The 20,146-nt window shown below is 45.2% G+C and overlaps 1 protein-coding gene and 1 pseudogene across 1 annotated transcript in view; both read left to right on the top strand.

Moving 5' to 3' along the window:
* LOC125514121 (uncharacterized) overlaps positions 1-20,146 on the top strand; it is a 42,972-nt gene that overhangs the window by 1,613 nt on the left and 21,213 nt on the right. Inside the window, exons 3-5 of the mRNA XM_087539078.1 lie at positions 118-906; positions 16,030-17,094; positions 18,933-20,102. Coding sequence (XP_087395204.1) covers positions 16,789-17,094; positions 18,933-20,102 — 1,476 coding nt within the window. The 5' untranslated portion in view covers positions 118-906; positions 16,030-16,788. The remainder of the gene's footprint in view (positions 1-117; positions 907-16,029; positions 17,095-18,932; positions 20,103-20,146) is intronic.
* On the top strand, positions 10,151-16,021 carry LOC147992589 (uncharacterized; annotated as a pseudogene).

The raw sequence follows: 20,146 nt of genomic DNA, 5'->3' as shown, positions 1-20,146 counted from the left end.
AACGACTCAAGAGTTGTTTGACTAAACTGCATATACCATTTATGGAAATTGTTATGCCCAGTTCGATGCTCTGCCTCATTATTCTTTTACTTTCTAATTCTTTACATTTTGTTGCAGAATAACATATTGGATGACAAATTTCTTTAGCATCTCCATCTGACTTCAAGAAAGTGCTTATTGAAACCTGAAACATATAGAAGTAACCAACCGAGATTATGCCAACTTCTTTTAAGTGGAAGATCTGTATAGCTTCTATTGAGGGTGCGTGTCAGATAAATCATTGCACAAAGCATCAAGGTACAGATTAGACTACCTTCTGTACAAATATCAACCACTTTTCCATTTTATTTTTCAGGCTGACATTATGGCTGCAAGATTTATCTCCCTTGGAGTATTGAACTTAAAAACATGACAATGACATGTTCTTGTAACGTCACAATGATGACATGTTAGTGATAGAGTACTGCTTAAATGTCCCACGACATCTTCATGTCTCACTGATTAATATTTACAATTACATAATTTTATATTGATAGGATAACAAAGTAGAACTTCTTTCAAATCGTAGTATACATCAAAATATTTGGTGATGAAAAACAGAATATTCAGAGATAAGGAAGAGATACGTGTAGCTTTATATGTAATTTCTCGCTTCACCTACTTTTCAATCAAGCTGGTGCAACTACTACTCATAGCTGTCCTGACAATTGACTGAGTTTCTGTATGTGTGACGAGGGGTTGATATTGTGGCCTCTTGCGTTCTGATGATTACCAGGTTCAAAAAGAACAAAGGATATTGACACACTACTCGTGTTTGAGTTTGATATCGTGATCTCTTGCGGTATGAAAATTATTTGGTTTGAAGATATCATAAGATACACTCCTGGGAGGGTTTCATAAAGACGGGTATGTGTACTTCCAAATTTAGCTAGATCAATTTTCATTATCTTCTACTGTGCCCTGTGTTCTATGCTTGTAAGTTTCTTGCAGAATTTGATTTTAGGTTCATGTATTTTGAACGTACCATGATGAAGATAATCAAACAACACGCTTTTTTCAACTCAAATTATGGATTAACTTCGATATATGACAGAAAGTAGTATTTTGGTTCCCTTCCGAAATAATGAATTCAGAGGCGTTAAAATCTCAAAGTACTTACTCTACAATTGAGTCGATAAAAGGCTTCACTCTCAGGCCATTGTTAGAAATCATCCCAATTTACATTGATGAAGGTCAACCCTCTACTTTTAGTACATTGAAATCTATACCTACTAATAAAGCAAGGTGTGTTTCGCCAATTTTCATCCATTCACAGCCAAAAATATTTTTTTTCTGTCCGAGGTGGTACTAAATTATTATGCGTTCGTCTGCTAGAAAAAAAGTTTTTTCCAGAATTTCGTAGTGGGCCACAGTGCGAAGCCAACCCACTTATTTTTCTGCCCACACAACTGGGAAAATTCTATTTTCCGTACAAGGCGATAAATAGTCGGAGCTTCGCATAGGACAACCAATAATGGACTTGCCCATTTTTCTTTTTTTCTGTGTTTTACTTCTATTTTCATTCTCCTCCCCCTATCTCTTTTTTCCCGTCCAAGTTTATTTTTCTTATAGAATTTATTTCATAAATTCAAAAGTCTCAAAAAATATTCAGAATTTCAACAAAAATCAAGTTATAGAAAATATTCAGAATCTCAATAAAAAAATATCAAATTATAGAAAATGTTCAGAATTCCATTTTTTTTTGCTATTTCGAAAAATATTCGAAACTTGAAAAAGTTTCCCATTTTTTCAAAAACTTCTATTGTTTTTCAAAATTGTTCAAGATTTCAGAAAAGAAAATGGCATTTTAGAAAATGCTACAAATTCGAAAAATATTCTTGTTTTAGTGAAATTTTCATAATTCAAAATAATGTTGAAAGATACACATTTTCGAAAAATGTTATGAATTTTCAACACATGGTCTCATTCTAAAAAATGTTCATGTTTTTATAAAAAAAAGTTGGTGTTTTCAAAAAATGTTTGTGAATTTTAAAAGATGTTCCTGTTTCAATTTTTTTTTCTGAAAGTGTGCATAATTTTAAAAAAACTGTTCAGGATTTTAAAAATGGTTCATGTTTCCTATAATATTCAGAAACTTCATACCTTAACATTCCCTCGATCGAAAGGAAAAATAGATTGAATAATTCATGGGCTTTGTCTGGCGTACGAACGTAACAAAACTCTTAAATGCCCTCGATCCGTGAATGGAAAAATAGCGGATTGATTACTTCACACCCGGCGAAACTGAGGCTAAATGTTTTTTTTTCACGTGCACACACGGTTTTGCTTGCACATATAATTCTCACTAACTTTAAATGCACACTATTTTTTCTCCGTTGTAACGTACGAGCATATGTGCTAGTATTTCCAAATAAGGATTATATTCCTCACTTTATGGTGAAATAGTTGCATCGATAGTATGCCACTTATTTTTGTATAATTCATTCGTCCTATCTCAAGATCCCATTCTACACATTGATGTAAGCATCTGCCCTACGTTGCCATGTCATTCGCTTCTTGTCCTAATGTTTTGCCCTCTCTTCACCAAGCACGCCTGGCCCCTCATGGAGCCCGACTTCGTCCAACTGGCCGGTGATTTCTTTCATCACCATGCGGACCTCTTTGGATTCAACCGGTCCTTCATTGTGCTTCTCCCTTAGTCTGATTTCCCTACGTTGGCAAAGAACTTCAGACACATCTCTTCGAAACTAAGCCTTGACCTAGTGACTCCAAACTCCTCTTTGGTTCATCCAGAACATATGAGGTTTCTCAAAGGGAGGTGCATATCTGAAAATTTCATCTTTGCGGCTGAGTTGGTTCAATGCTGCTAGAAGTGCGCATGCCCGCCGCCGTGCTCAATCTTGATTTCCAGAGAGCTTTCTACTCCATCTCATAGTTGGCTTTTGACCGTGCTCGATGCAAAAGGTTTCCATCCCCAACGACATTGTTGGTGTTGAGTTTTCTTTTGAGGAATATCGCCGGTTATTGATCAAGTATAATCAAGAGAGAGTGCCTCCCAAATACAATCCGGGGTTACATGAAAAATAGAGTCGCTAGAGGGCTCACAAGATCTAACTAGAATATGTGCCGCGACATTCGACAAACGATTTACATGACTAAAGCAAACAAACGAGAAGAACTACGCCAACTCCTTGATATCAACAGTGATGAGCCCCATCGGCGAGTGATCAACCGTCGAAGCATTGGCGTGAACTTCATGCACTAGCAACGCAACCAAAAGTCCGAATTGATGAAAAGGGCTAGTCAATCCACATATACACTTCAACAATTGGATCTTAGACCACATCACATCTAGCCGCTCCGCCATCATCCTCAATGTCATCCCGGCGAGTGGATCTCATGCAAACATGTGGTTCAGTAGGGTGACCCCTTGTCACCATTCCTCTCTGTAGCGACCCGACCCGGTAAGGATTGAAGTCTCCGTGCTTACCGTGCTAGTCCCTGGATTGACTTGCTAGCACGCACAGTACTTTGTGAAATAACAGAAATAACACACATCTCTTTATTACATCGATAGTTCAGGGGCAATAAAATTTATTACGAGGATATAGCATAAGACCAAATAAACCAAATATTGCGGAAGCATAGAAGTAAATGAGTCCATCAACTCCATGGGCAAAAGCTGAGTGTAGAACATCGACCTAGAGCACCTTAATCCTCTTTGGATATATCTGCAACGTGATAAGTTACAACCTTATAGGTCGGTACATTGAATGTACTGGTAAGTCACGTCATAAGAGTATTATAATCCTACTTGTACATGCAATTTGGTTGGTGGAAAGCTCTAAGTTAAATTTTGCATAAAGCTAATTTTTTCCTAGTACAAAAGATATTATTCTACCACTACAAAATAGCAAAATAGCATATGATTGAGATGGTACCCCCATCACAATCTATTCCCAAAGCTTAATTAAACCCAAATGATTAAGTTAAGGGTGATGAGATATCCCGGCATTTCCACTACTAGACGCTCAAGATGTCCATAACCGGGGACACGACTAATCGATTAGGTTGACACTCTACAAAGGTTGCGCACTTTTCCCCACAAGACTCGACCACCTCCATGATCGAAAGATCGAGACATATTCTTTCGAAAGTATTCCCCCTTAACCCATGAATAGGTCAGTGCACATACATATTCTACATCAGCTAGCGTATCCCGGAAGGGGTCACACTATCTACTCAACTAAGCCAGAGCCTATAATGGCTTATGGCTGCACACGTAAATTTCTAGACATGAAAACACGTTTGATCCCTTTGATCCTGAGCGTATGGACCACTAGTGTGCACTCACATGGATTCCCCATGAATGCTCACACTGCACTTCGCCACCATTCAAACCAATTCCGCCCAGGTGGTTCATTAATTATCTTAGGTCCTGTTTACTACACTGTCACTCATACTTTATCATGAATCACTCCCCAATCCACGTCTACATTTCCGAAGAAATATGATGTACAACGGTGGCGACAATGTTGTAAGGTTCAGACCTACCTCAATGAAATATTGGGTGTAAAGCATAGCCATCCGACATCAATTTCTATCATGCAATCCTACTACAGAGGACTAAGTGCATATAAAAACATGATCAAGATGTAAACTTGCCTTGGTACTGCTGATTTAACTCTAGAGAATGATAGTACATGGCTTCGCACTTCAGACAATCTATTGTCAAAGTAAAAAAACATACATAAGCAATCGCATTAAAAAAACATACATAAGCAATCATTTCCGAGAATCAAAATAACATGCAAACATGCAAAGACTCGGAAAATCCAAATGAAAATTCAACACACTTAACTTGAATGAAAATTTCTAAGTGCAAAAACAACATGTGACATATGGTCCGGAATGTGATGTGAACTAAAGTGCATACAAGGCATATTAGTAAAACTATCATGGACACATCCTAATTGTGTAAAATAATTGTGACAATGGTCCAAGTTATAGGATTTGGCTACGGTGACAAGCAAAAAGAATTAATTCAAACGGGGCTAAGGTTTAGGAGATATGGCAGAACCCATCTTTACAAACTTTTGATGGGTTCTGCCATATCTCCTAAACCTTAGCCCCGTTTGAATTGATTCTTTTTGCATTTTGAAATTATCAAAAGTTTGTAAAGATGGGTTCTGCCATATCTCCTAAACCTTAGCCCCGTTTGAATTGATTCTTTTTGCATTTTGTCACCGTAGCCAAATCCTATAACTTGGACCATTGTCACAATTTTTTCACACAATTAGGATCTGTCCATGATAGTTTTACTACTATGCCTTGTGTGCACTTTAGTTCACATCACATTTCAAACCATATGTCACATGTTGCTTTTGCACTTAGAAATTTTCTTGCAAGTTAAGTGTGTTGGATTTTCATTTGGATTTTCCGAGTCTTTGCATGTTGCATGTTATTTTGATTCTCGAAAATGATTGCTTATGTATGTTTATTTACTTTGACAATAGATTGTCCGGAGTGCGAAGACGAGTACTATCATTCTCTAGAGTTGAACCAGTAGTACCAAGCAAGTTTACATCTTGATCATGTTTTCATTACCTATGTTTTTTGGGTTTTTATCACTTATGCCATCGGTTGTGTCCCACTACTCAGTTTTGCCACTAGGAATTTCAACTGCTCAAAAATGCCATCGCTTTGTTAGACACATGCTCAAAAATGCCACTGGGCATCATTATTGTGATCTCAAATCTCTTTTGCCATGTCATAATGACATAAATATCTATGGACCAACATGTCAGCTCTCCCTCTATCTCACTACAATAAAGTGTGGGGTCCACTTGATCCCAACGGCATTCTTATTTTCCTGTAAAATTATTCGCTTGGTTACTCCTGACAAGTGGGGCCACACTTATCATTGTGAGATAAAGAGAACTGACATGTGGGTCCAGGTTTATTTTTGTCATATAACATGGTCAACGGGTTTGACGTGAAAATAACAACGTCTAATGGCTTTTTGAGCAAACATCTAATGAAACAATGGCATTTTTGAGATATCTAATGGCATTTTTGAGCAAGCATCTCACGGTTCAATGGCATTTTTGAGTATGTGTAACTTCTAATGACAAAACTGAGTAGTGAGACACAACTAGTGGCATAAATGATTAAAAAACCCATGTTTTTATATGCACTTAGTCCTTTGCGGTAGGATTGCATGATAGGAATTTATACCGGATGGCTATGCTTTACACCCAGTAGTTCATTGAGGTAGGTCTAAACCTTACAACATTGTCGTCACCGTTGTATATCATATTGCTTTGGTAATGTAGATGTGGATTGGGGAGTTATTCATGATAAAGTATGAGTGACAGTGTAGTAAACATGACCTAAGATAATTAATGAACCACTTGGGTGGAATTGGTTTGAATGGTGGCAAAGTACGTGGGAGCATTCATGGGGAATCCATGGGAGTGCACACTAGTGGTCCGTCCGCTCAGGATCAAAGGGATCAAACGTGTTTTCATGTGTAGAAGCTTACGTGTGCAACCACAAGCCATTATGGGCTCTGGCTTAGTTGAGTAGATAGTGACCTCTTCCGGGATAGGCTAGCTGATGTAGAATATGTAGGTGTACCGGCCTATTCGTGGGTGAAGGGGGAATACTTTCGAAAGACTATGTCTCGATCTTTCAATCATGGAGGTGGTCGAGTCTTGCGGGGAAAAGTGTGCAACCTCTATAGAGTGTCAACGTAATTGATTAGCTGTGTCCCTGGTTATGGACATCTTGAGCATCTAGTAGTGCAAATGCCGGGAGATCTCATCATCCTTAACTTAATCATTTAGGTTTAATTAAACTTTTGGGAATAGATTGTGATGGGGGTACCATCTCAGTCATATGCAATTTTGTAGTGGTAGAATAATATCTTTTGTACTAGGAAAAAACTAGCTTTATGCAAAATTAAACTTAGAGTTTTCCACCAGCCAAATTGCATATACATATAGTTTCATTATACTCTTATGATGTAACTTACCAGTACATTAAATGTACTGACCTATATGGTTGCAACTTATCACGTTGCAAATAAATCCGACGAGGATTAATGTGCGATAGGTTGATGTTCTACACCCAGCTTTTGCTCGTGGAGTTGATGGACTCATTTACTTCTATGCTTATGCAGTATTTGGTTTATTTGGCCTTATGCCATATCCTTGTAATAAATTGTATTGCTCCTGGACTATCGATGTAATAAAAAGATGTGTGCATGTTATTTCTGTTATTTCATCGAGTACTGTGTGTGCTAGCAAGTCGATCCAGAGACTAGCACGGTAAGCACAGAGACTTCAATCCTTACCAGGTTGGGTCACTACACTCTTCATCCTGGTCGTTGACATTCTTCAGCGTCTTGTGATGGCCATTGGTGCCAACGAAAGGCTCCAACACCCCTCATGCCCATCCTTCCGTATCCCGTGCTCCAGTATGCTGATGACATGATGTCCCTTTTGCGGGATTACACACTCAAGTTATTAGGCTCAAGGCTTTGCTTTACTCCTTCGCTCAAAGCGTTAGCCTGGCACTGAACTTCGATAAATGTATGTTTCTGCATATAAATGTGCAACATCCCATCTGCCTTGATCGGCAAGAGATGGACCGGAACTCATATAGGTACCAGAGCAAGCATGCGCTGGGAGGGGTGGTGAAGAAAGCCTCGCATAGCTACCCAAAAACTGCCAGATCTAAGATTGACCTGGGGTCATGTTATGCATAACATCTCATACACATCCAAAATCGCAAACATGAAGCCAAAAATGGGGAAGCCAAGCCCGCAGAGGACGTGCTTGTTTGGAAACATAGTGGAAAACCAAAAAAATTCACACTACGAGTACCCAGGAACAATATGAAGATGCATATGGGTTTGGATCAACGATCGTTACCGACTCCAGGAGTCTAGCGAAAGTAGACGAGTCGGTGTAGATCGTACTTGGAGTCCCTCAAATATCGATGAAGATCCCATGAACCGCCCTCGAACGGAAGACCAAAAGCATGACCTCTCTACTTGGTTACAAGCGTACGGTCTTCATGATCCGGCAGCGCTTCGCCGTCCAGAGCTAATCATCGCCAGAGAATTAGAGGGAGGAGATTAAAACCACATGGGGCTTCTAATTATGAGGATTAGAGGTGGCTAGGGCTAACTCTAATTAGTCAACTAGGAACAATAAGAACTAGAACTAGATCAACTAGAGAAGGCTCCAAAACTTATGTTCACTATTGGGCACCAAACCACCACTATATATAGGTTAGAGGGGAGAAGGAGGGCTGCCACCCTCCTTGGGGCATCCAACCAATGGGAGGAGGAGTTGGACTCCTCCCCCACTCCTATTCGGCCTCCTTCCTTAGGGAAGGGGCGCCTCTCCCCACTTGGGCCCTTGTGGCCCAAGTTGCTTTCCACCTATTGGTCTTTTAAGGCCCGTTGATATTTAAATTAAATATAAAATGTTTACTTCTAGACTATTATATATATATGTATGTATATAATTTAACATCCCAAAAACATTTTCCACCTATATATAATTAATCGGTAATACCCGGTATTACCTGATATTCATCTAAACCCTTCCGGTGACCCTGAAACGCTTTCGGAACCTCTTGAAACTATTCTGGATATTAATGAAACAATTCCAAAAATATATTCTCATTACTCTCGTACCACTAACACTCAGTAGATCGTGATTACCTTAAGCTTGTGACCCCATAGGTTCGGTAAATCATAGACATGAACGAAACCCCTTCGTTTAATGACCGATAGCGGAACCGTGGGCATCCATATTGGTCCCTATGATTACACGAATGATATCCGAGTGAACTTTTGGTTTTCATATGATGTTCCCTTTACTTCGGGATACTTTACAAAATCCGGTGTGCATCGGTATCCCCCTGAGTCATCACCATGCTCACTATAACTCTCGTTATCGGTTTTGTTCTTCTTTCTCGTTAACGTGTTCCTGCATCCCCGTGACGTAGTCACCCGTGTCTGGCCAGTCGTTGATGGATGACATCACACCGAGAGGGCCCTAAGAATATCTCTCCATCACCAGAGGAGCAAATCCCACTCTCGAGCTATCTAATCACTTGTCAAACTTTGCAGTGAGCCTGAAAGTTGTCGTTATGATCACCTTGTTACAGATGACGTTTGAGCAACCTCAAAGCCCACCGTCTGGTAGGAAGTGACCGAGACACTCTCATGATCTGAGGAACTAAAACACATGCTAACGCTCCGTGTTATAATAGATGATTTCAAACGATATAATCACAAAGTATAACAGACATGTATTGGGTTGATTCAATATGACCGTTCTTCTAACGTCATACCCTCAATGTTGTTTTAGGACTATCGTTACACTTAACGATATCCTAAGATCCAGAAAACGTGATCACCAACAACACTTGAGCCAGTCTTAGAGGCGAGACTCGGAACCTATTGTTTACCGTTTATCATTTCACACGTGCATATGAGTTTTCCACTGAATCGCATATTTCAGGATCGTAGCAGTTATAACATGATATATAAACTCTTAATTATGAATAATAGAAATATATAATACAATATTATTGCCTATAGGGCATATTTCCAATAGTGCTTGACCAGAAATACCGTTTGATACTGGGATGAATGGGGAACCGTGAGCCCCTCCACCAAAAAGATAGGGTAATTTTGTGTAAGAATCTTAGAGCGAACAAGATTGTCTAGTCGTTCCTGCGAAACCAAAGATTCTGGCCATTGCAGTGCACCGGAGTTCCATATAAGCCCAAAATTGAGCGGCTAGCGGGTTCTTTCCCTTCCCGCTCTGACCTAGCGACCGTATTCTTCTTTGGGGCCATCCATAAAGTGCACCTACCTCACAAGAGCAATGTGGGAGGAGAAGGATGCCTAGAGGCTAAGAAAACAAAAGGGACATATACTGCCTTCACCACAGTTAGAAGAGAAACTTCATAGGCAAGACGAGACCATCTGGGGAGACGAAAAGGATCGACCATTAAAGGATCCGAAGGGGCATCATGGCCCGTAATTCATTGGAGGAAACATAATGTTTAGGAGGAGGGTCATTAAGCGACTTAACTACAAATAGTGATGGAGGGGGGGGGGGGACTTGTCGGCGACGAGCCGATTTTGGGCCCCACCTTGTAGTCTCGAGGCCCAATCGAGTCAAGGAGACTTTTTTCTGGTTTCACCAGTGGTCCTAGGCCCAAAAGATAGGTGACTAAACTAACAGCCTCCAGGGATCATCAGAAAATGAAAAAACCAAGACATGTCGAGTCGGGAGATCATGGAAGAGGCAGGTGAGGCCACAAGCCATAAACATTGAATTTATTCATACCAATCTTAATCTCAATTGTAGGCTCAATAATATCTTCTTGTTTAGCAGGTAGCTTACCGAATAGCTTCTTTCTTTCATCGTCCAACTCATGTACCATAGCGGCAACATGATCAACAATGACATTATATGCTTCATCATTTGATACTTCAGGTAGTGGGTGTTCCATTACTATCATCTTTACGAAGTCTGCAACTGTATATGTATACTCTAGCACATGGCTCTTATCAAGCTCTTCTACATTTTCTTCGCTACTTCTCATCATCTTGACATCCTCAAACGGGTTAGGCTAGAATCAAAGTTTGACTCTGCAATTTTAGCAACGAGTGCCTCCATGCCATTTGTTCTTCCATCTAAAGCCTGCACATCGTTAGTGAGTCCAACAATTTTACCGGTCAATTGACCAAGTAAGCTATCATGATTCTTTAGGCTATATTTAAGGAATTTCTATTTTCATGCCCCTCGTTGCTTAATTCTGCTCAGTTTTTCCCCACCCAACAAACATCTCTCACTTTCCCCTCCTCTACTCGGCCCACACTCAACAATGCCCGAAACGGAGCCTTGTCATCGGGTCAAACTAGTTGATTGTTACCTGGCTCAGATACTGACGTGTGGGATCCCCAGGGCCCACCTGTCCGTGTCTGGTTTATTGGGAAAAAGTGTAGCATCTACTGCCGCCGGTGGGAGTCGAACTCGAGAACCACCGTTGAATATGCATCATACGAGCCATCTAAGCTGTGTGCGTGTGTGCTTGGCAGAGCCTCGGCCTTTTGATCTGGCATTGTCTACGTGACAGAAGGGCCCATGATTTAGCGACCCAGGAAAGATAGATTGTGGTGGTGTCAAATAAAGAGATTAAGAGATTCAGAGATAGCACATTCAGATAAACTTAACAAAACATTCATAGATTTGTTCCCTTTGTTCAACGCTAACAGAGTGAACTGACATTACATTATCCCTTGGTACTAATAGGGGCTACATAAGATGGACGGCCGGCGCCGATAGCGACAATAGATGGATGACTACTTGTCTTCACCATCCGAAAGGATGATGGTACCGTCGTCGGTGTGGTCTTTATCATCAGAGGAGGATACGGCGACATTGTTCGGTCCATCCTCTTCCACCTCGATGGCGGTCGCTGCATGCAGAGTGGCCGCCCTCCTTTGCTCTTGAGCTGCGACCTCTTCTTCAGCCGCCCTATGAGCGACAGCCTCTGTCTGAGCCGTAGATAGAGACTTAGCTAGCATCGCCTCGTCGAGATGCTACTACGCCACGCGCAGGGCCTTCTCGGCCTAGGCACTGAGCACGGCAGCATCGTACGCTGGAGCCGGTATCTGTCCCTCGGCCTCCTCCTCCTTGGTGTTGACGTCGAGGTGCATCGCCTCGAAGACCACGTCTGCCTCAGTGTCCTCCTCATTCTCCCTGTGGTTATGGGACAACTCAGACGGCGTGGGCTCGAGCTCGGAGTAGTTGGTGTGGTCGGAAGTGCCGGATGAACAGCGGCCTGAGGCGGCCAACAAAGCGCCTACTTGGAGCCTGTGCCGGAGTTGAAGCCCGCTCCCACACCGGTGCCGGGCACCAGCGCCCTCGGGCAACGACTTCCTATAGGGATCCAGGTGGTGAAAAGCGTCCTCACCATGGCTACTGAACTGGATTTCACAGTGCGTGGAAGAAATGGAGTGGAGTGGAGCGGCAGTGGAACGACGCCCAACGACGGTATTTAAGCAGTGCCGGGAGTGGGATACAGTCATACATGTGGTCATGGGAGAGATTGTTCTGGTGGTAGATCGATTTGGCGGGAATGCACGGTGGCAGGAAGGAGCGGTGGACGCGGTGGTGGTGGCAATGGGGCACCGCCGCGTGACTCATCCGTACGCGCGGCGGCGAATCAGAGAAAACGGTGATTTTTGCAAAACACCCCCTGGTTGACCGAACATATAGAACCAGAGCCTAAAGAGACCGTTTACTTTTGCAAAAGACCCCCAGGTTGACAGAAATCACTTTTTTGTGAAGGAAGTATGTGAATTAAGTTCTAAAATTGGGTCTTTGTATTTTTCATGCAAATTAGACCACATTGGATGCCCACTGCACTTAGACATTTCACTTCGAGTCAAACTTTTTGATCGGGAGATTTCATTTCCCAGCAGCTCATCTCAAATGCCGCAGATGCTATATCGGGCAATAGCGGCACTAAGCCATTTAGCGGGGATTACTACATGTGCATTTTCAGTTGGAAAACAGAGGATTTTCGGTACATATTCAGACATAAATTGAGGGCAGGCCTAGCGCAATGGTGAAGTCCTCCCCGCTTATGTCAAGAGGTCCTGAGTTTGAACCGGCCTCTCTGCATTGCACTTCGCAAGGAGACTAGGTTCCTATAATCCCTTCTCAGACTCTACCTTGTGTGGGAGCTTCTGTGCATTAGGTATGTCTTTATTCATACATAAATTCAAAAGAGTATCACTTGTCACCTAAAACAACTGAGGCTGCGCCAGGGACACCAATAGAGGTCTCAAGTTCGCAAAAGGAAATCAAACAAGTTACAAGGCTTCACTAGGGATGAGCTCCCGCGTCGGGTGAGCGCCCCCGGCGGCGGCGCCTCGGTCTCCCATCTCCGGCTAGCTGTGCAGCTACCCAGGCCAGATCCGGAGTCCCCTGCTCGCCCTCTCTCTTCTGCCAGGCTCGGCTCGGCTCGGGGTCATGCGTTAGGAAGGGATGGCACTCTCGCGTCCGCGCAAGTGGCGGCTGGGCGCGCGCCGCCGTCGCCCGGATCTCCGGCCTCCGTCCTCCGTTGCGGCCGCCGTGACCGGATCCGGGTGCCCCGCGGAGATCTCTCCCACGGCTGTCTCGGCGGCGTCCCGTCTCTCGGTTCGCTCGGCAATGCTGCTCGCCCGGGCCTCCGCGGCGGCCACCACTCCATCGGCGTCTCCGGCTGCTGCACCCGTCATCCTTCTGCCGTCTGCATCGTGCGCTCAGGCTGCAGGCACTACCCCGTCCGCAGGTGTTCTCCCTCGACCGCGGCCTCTGCCCCCAGCTTCCAGGTTCAGGAGGGAGGACGGGGGTGTGAAGGCTGCGTGCACGCCCTGTTCGGTGCCTGTGTCGACAACTGCTTCGGCCCCGACGCCTGGCTCCCCTGTTCTTGCCGGTGCCGCCTCGGATGTGTTGCTGCCGGCCCCAGTTGCCTCGGCCAATGGGGACGACGTGGGCTGTGAAGAGGAAATGGCCATGACGCTGCCACCACCGGCGATGTTGTGGGCCTCTGCTGCTGACGACGATGACGATGAAGTTGACGAAGAGGAGTTGGCTCCCCAGACACCGCCGGCTGCCACCAATGCCCTCGACTCTGGAGGGATGTGCGTGGGGCATGATGCAGACACAAATGTGGGTTGGCAGGAGGTGCTGCCGCGGCGTGGCCCACGTCGTACGAATTCGTCGCCTTCCTCGACAATGGCTCCTCGTCCCATCCCCGCTTGGCTTCGCGGTAGATGTTACAGATGCTACGCTCATGGTCATCGCGCGGCTGTTTGCAAAGAGCCATTGCGGTGCTCCCGTTGTTTGGAGAACGGTCATCGTGCGCGTGGATGTTGCAACCGATGGCGTCCTCTAAGCTCTCTGCCAGGGAACTGATGTGCCGCTCTTGTCGCAGCTCGATGTCGTGCATCGTCCTGCTCTTGCTTCATCTGAGGGTCCGATGACATCCGCACTCCCATCGAAGACTGCGTTGCTGCAAGGTTGTCTGGCACGTGTTGAGAGCTTTTTAGAACGAGCGGAGGCTGCTCTGAGTAGACTCTCCCTTGCGCCGGCTATGTTGCAGACCTCTCTGACGTTGCACTCTCCTTGTGCGGCCGGTGTTTGCTCCGTAGCAGATAGGGGGGTGGAGTTATATGGCTCCTTCTCCCCTCGTGTTGGAGACAATTCATCCTTGATGCCTACCTCCCATCCTATGTTGTCTTCCACTGAGAGCGAGTCCATTGCCGTGCTTGTGGCTCCAGTGCTGCAGGTCATGCCCGAGCTTAGGGAGCTATGTCTGAATTTGTCAGTGGAACATATGAAGGTGGACACACCAACGACCTCAGGCGAGGGACAAGATCCACCTTTGTCAAGTGAACAGCTGAAGGTTCCTACGGTTGATGATGCGAAAGGGAAGGCGTCTGTGATGTCATGATGGATTGTGCTCAGTTCTCGTGCTATCGACATGGCCTTGGTATTTTGAGTCATCATTGTCGTTTCTTGCTCGGGGTTCCGTTGCATTGTAGAAGTGTTGAGGGTTGTGCTTGTTGAGTGTTGGGAGTACTTGGCGGCCGTCTACGTGGTCGTGGTGTTTCGTGTTGAGTGAGTTTGTTTGTATCGGTTTTCGCCCGGTTTTCCGTAAATTAATTAGGCAATTCTCTTCTTCTTAATTAATCGATGAGGCAATTTTTTTGCCTCCGTTTCGAAAAAAAAAGCATGGCGGCATGGTGAAGATCGACATGGCGATGTACTTGCCAGTGCTTTTTTTGAAGTTATGTACTTGCTAGTGCTACTGAAGCAAACTGATAGAAAGGGGCTTGCCCTGTACATGCTAGCAATGTACCGGGAGTTAGAGACGACATCGTGGACTCGTCGCCTTGCCGCCTCACCCAGTCACCCTTCATTACCTCCGGCTTGCCGCTTGGATCCCTAGTCGCTGCCTCGGCCGTCACCATCTCCAGCTTGCGACGAAGAAGCCGCCGGCCCGCCGAGCACACGTGTGAATAACCGCCAAGCTACCGCAACATTTTCAAATGGGAGGGAGAGAAGGAAATGGGGATAGAGGGATGCTAGGTTTCTTGGACGAGCTGCCCTATCAGGGCAATTTGTGCTGAGATCTGTTTGGGTCCGCTGAAGCCATTCCGATGAAATCCGAGCGACCGCAAAGGAATTTAGCGCAGTTTTGCGTTACGATCCCGGCCTTCAGGGCAGATCGCGTAAATTCAGCCATAGCATCATGGGGCCTGCTTTCAGTTTGGGGAAGTCCGCACAACAAAGTGGGAGCAACTAGTCAGAGGGTTTTCATACTTTATAGGTTTTTTTTTACATTTTTTTAGCATGCACTGTAGCTCCAAGTGCACTAGTTAAAGGGAAGCACATGTGCACTTGGTAAGGGAAAACCTGATCACAATTCAGACTCTAAGGTTCAAGATATATTTTATTTTGAAAAAACCGGATCTAGAAAAGAGAAGCACACATTTAGCCCTAGTGGCACACATGCGTTGGGCCACTCGTGATCACCACAAATGTTGATGGAGTATGACCCTGCATTCTTCTCGGATCGCTCTAGTACAATGGATCGAATGAGTACTGACCGGCCGCCATATAGGAAATTCAAGACTGTAGAAGAGTTCGGTCCGCCCAGTAAGATCCTCAAATTCACCACGGCCATGCGTAGTAGATTTGAATGTGCATTGCTAAATCTGTTGCTTAAATATATACTGATTTTTCTAAATGAGACTGAATTCCATCGGTACCAGTGGTACTGGACAAGCTCTTAGGGAATAATCCCAAGTTTATGAGGTACCCCTCCTGCATCACACAACATAAAAAACCGGCAAGGAATCGCTATCTCTACTCCCTCTCCAAACCATACCTATTCTTAATTGTTGTGTATGAAACTGACCCGCTACCTAACATGCAGGCATCTTTCGAAGGGAGTTTGATCTTGAACGGAACCGGAGAATATGAAATTGGCTATGGACCCATGCACTCCTTGCTTTGTTTATCTGTCCTATCATATAGAATAAGGTTTCCTAGCTTAGCCCATCTCGGTGTCTGCTACCGAAAGAGAGAATCGCTCTAAGGGCACCCACTGTTTTGACAACATCCATTCATTTGCACACCCTGCACTGGTTGATAGATACTCCCTCCGTTTCAAAATAGATGACTCAACTTTGTACTAACTTAAAGTTCTGCACTGGTTTGGAAAATCCATTCATTTGCGCACCTGCACTGGCTTCATCAGCTGCCTGTTGTTTCTGCCATGCCTATTCTCAGCTTGATTGTGCCATATCTTGGTGATGTCGAACAGTCCCAGCAGGAATGGATTGATGCGCCAGCCTCCAGAGGAAAACACGAACTTTACTGGTTTCCCCAAGCTGCTCCACTGCTTCTGGTCGGTCGTCGAGGAGGGGAGGAGCTAGACTGCCGGCCTTCCAGGCAGTCCTCCCGCACCTTCCTCGTAGTCGTCAATAATAAAAGAAGAAAGACGAGAGGAAAAAGAAAACAAGAGTGGGTGGCTTGTGAGCCCCTCCCAGTCCCAGCGTCCTGACGCGCCAACAGCCGCGTCTCCTGCGCGTGGTCGCGTGCCCTCAAGGACACAACACGCTCTTCCTTACTTATCTCTCTGTGTTTCCACGCAGTTAACGACATTGTTGTGGGAGAGAGGGACATAGCTGGCATGAGCGGGTTCGGGGAGATAATCGCGAGCGCCGTGGGGAAACAAGTCGCGGGCATGCTCGGTGAACTCGCCACGGAGGAGGCCACCCTGCAGTGGAAGTTCAAAGACGATGTTGATGTCATGGCGGACAAGATGCAAGATCTGGAGGCCGTTTTGCATGATGCGGATGATAGGCTGCGTCGACGAGGAAGAGATGGGGAAGCTGTTGGGCGGTGGCTCACCAAATTCAAGTCCGTCGCCTACGACGTCGAGGACGTGCTGGACGATCTGGACGCCACCGAGCTCTTAAAGAAGAGCCAACCAAAGGTACTCACTTATTGAGCTCTCCAGGTCAAAAGATCTGGTCTACAAGCAAGTGATTTTTGTGGATTTTTTACTTTCCAGAGTCTCGCATCTTATAGGATTATTAATGGATGATGCTCAAAGCAAAAGAGGCGCTTTGAATCTCAACAGCTGTTCATAATTTGTGTTTATATCAATTTTCTTATTTCTCCGAGTGAATTGCAAGAAACCACCACATTTGGGGCTTATCTTGCAGAAAACCACCTGGTCGCTAATCATTTGCAAAAATCACCGCACATTCAGTAAACATTTTGTAAAAAACACTGAACAGGTGATTTAGCCCGTTTAACCATTTTCTGACTAGTGGGGCCGGACTGTAAGGAGCTGATTTGGCAACAAATTGACATATACCTCCCTGGATCTTATAAAAGAAAAGCAATCAAGCCCCCCCCCCCCCCCTCCCCGGAGGGTATCTCCTTCCTCTCGCCGGGAAGAAGCAGGACGGCGGCAGCTGGGCGGAGCTGCAGGCGAGGAACGGCAGCGCGGCGGCGGGATCCGGCCAGGAAGGGCCCACAGGCAGCGGAACTGGAGGCGGCGCGACGAACTGAGAGGGGGCGACGGCCTCGGCTCCTGCAGCAAAACGACGGCGAGGCGGAGAAGTTAGCAGCGGCGCGACACGAGGATAAGAAAGGGACCGGAGGCGGCACAAGGAGCTCACCAGTGGGCGGTGAGGACGACGCAGAGGTCCAAGAGCGGGCGAGGCAGGGACGACGCGGTCCTCTGCTCGCTCGACATGAAGCAGCGGCGGCGCGGGACTGCAGGGACGTGGAGTTTGGCGGCGGGGACGACCGGATCGAGGCGCGGGTGCAGGTGACGAAGCTCCAGGCGGAGAAGGGGGCCGGCAGATAGCAAATCCGGCGAACTAGGTGGCGGCGCGACGAACTGAAGGAGGCGGCGGCGCACATCCTCTGTTCAAAAGACAGAGAGCTTCAGAGACGGGACGAGAGACAGACAGAAAAAGGGGAGACCGCGAGGGGTCTTCATGGAGCAGGAGGCCATGGCGCTCTGCCGGGGATGCGTCGGCCTGCTCACCGTCGCCGTCGGCCACCGCGACGCGCACGCCGCGCTCGCCGGCTCACTCCTATCCATCTCCTCCTCGCTCCACCTCCTTCTGGCGGCGGGGGCATGGTCCAGGGGGCTGATTGATTTTTTTAAAATCTACTAGGGGTCTGTGTGTGATTATTTTGGGCCTTACCTGTCGGAAACGCCCTCAACCGTGCCAAATTACATGTTCAGTGCAATCTGCAACACTTTTACTGAATACGCGGTGGCTTTTGCAAATGATTAGCGACCAGGTTGTTTTCTGCTAGATAAGCCCCAAATGTGGTGGTTTCTTGCAATTCACTCTATTTCTCCATTTGCTCGAAATTTTGCATTTCTCATCCACCAAATTGCAGAGTATTTTCCGACGTCCTTAAAGCTTCAGAGTGACTATTAAGTTCAATTTATCTTTGCCAAGTTCTTTTGCCTTAATGCTTCGTAGGGATTCACTAAACTGGAATTGTTTATGCCATGAGGTGAGGGAGTAAAGTGATTGAAGACATTAAATCTTCGTCAAGTGTTGGGATAAGTTATCAAATTGTAGCAAATTTCAGTTACGTCAGAAATAACCAATCCCTATTTGTATACACCATCCCCCGTTCAATAATACTAGTATATAGCTTGGAACTTCCATCTTTAACTTCACAGAGATGAATTCAGTGGAACTTCTTTAGTTGAGAAATGTATGAAACTGTGATTCTTTATATGGAGTCATAAAGAGATGTGTCTAGCAAATGATATTGACTTCAGTTTATTTACAGTTGAAGCTGTTCTTTTCCTGGAACAATCAAATTCTCCGGCGGATTACCATGCCTCACAAGCTGAAGAACCTGAGGGGGGAAATAGAAAAAGTAGGAAAGGAGGGCCAGGCTCTCAATCTTGTGAGAAATCAAGAACGGGCAGAAGGGAGCAGAAACAATGAAACTTTTGTAGGCATCTGTGATGAAGGCTTGAAATCTGGAGTGGTGGGGAGGGATATGGAGAAGGACAAAATATTCAGGCTGCTGCTAAACTATGATGATAACGCTAGAGAAGATATATCTATCGTCTCGATTGTCGGGCTTGGTGGCCTAGGGAAGTCAACATTGGCTGAATCAGTCTTTGTCCTAGACAAAATGGCCAACAATTTTGAAGTCCGAGCCTGGGTCCATGTGTCTAAGGAGTTCGATCTGGGCAAAATTGGGAGTGCCATCCTCAAAAGCATAAATAGCAGTATCAACCTTGACAACTGTAGTTTGCAGTTTTTACAAGAAAATCTCAAAAAGGAACTTGCTGGTAGAAAGTACTTGATTGTTTTGGATGATCTTTGGGAAGAGGATGCGGATAAGCTGGAAAGGCTGAAGCAGATGTTACAACATGGCTGCAAGGGTAGCAGAGTTATTGTAACTACGCGGAACCAAAGGGTAGTGAATAAAATGAGCACCGGTGTTCTTGCAAACCAAAGGAAAATTTGTCCCGTGCCCAACTCTGATCAAATCAACTTGTGTGTATTATCAACTGATGACTGTTGGGAAGTAATGAAGCAAACAGCATTTGGGCCTGATGATGACAAAAGTGACTTGGAAGAAATTGGAAGGAAAATTGCAGAGAAGTGTGGGGGTGTACCACTCGTGGCAATTGCCCTTGGGCAAGTAATGTCCGAGTTAAGGACTGTCGAGGCATGGAAAAAAATAAGAGATACGAACATCGATTTAGGTCACAGAGATCACAAGGACACATTGGAGCGCCTCATGCTAAGCTATTACTACATGAAGCTGGAATTCAAAATGTGCTTCACATATTTGGCGGCCTTTCCCAAGGGCTTTGTTATAGACAGTGATCGTCTAATTCAGCAATGGAAGGCTCTTGGATACATTCATGGGGATGACGGTAAAAGGTGCATTAACTACCTTATGGGGATGTCATTTCTTCAAATTTCAAGGTCCTCCGCGGTAAGTGTTGAACACTATTTCTCATGTTCTTGTTTGTCCATGTG

Source organism: Triticum urartu, chromosome 1A (assembly GCF_056163025.1).
Source record: "Triticum urartu cultivar PI428250 chromosome 1A, HENAU_Tu73, whole genome shotgun sequence".
NCBI classification, from domain to species: Eukaryota; Viridiplantae; Streptophyta; class Magnoliopsida; order Poales; family Poaceae; genus Triticum; species Triticum urartu.
This window is presented reverse-complemented; position numbering and strand designations above follow the sequence as displayed.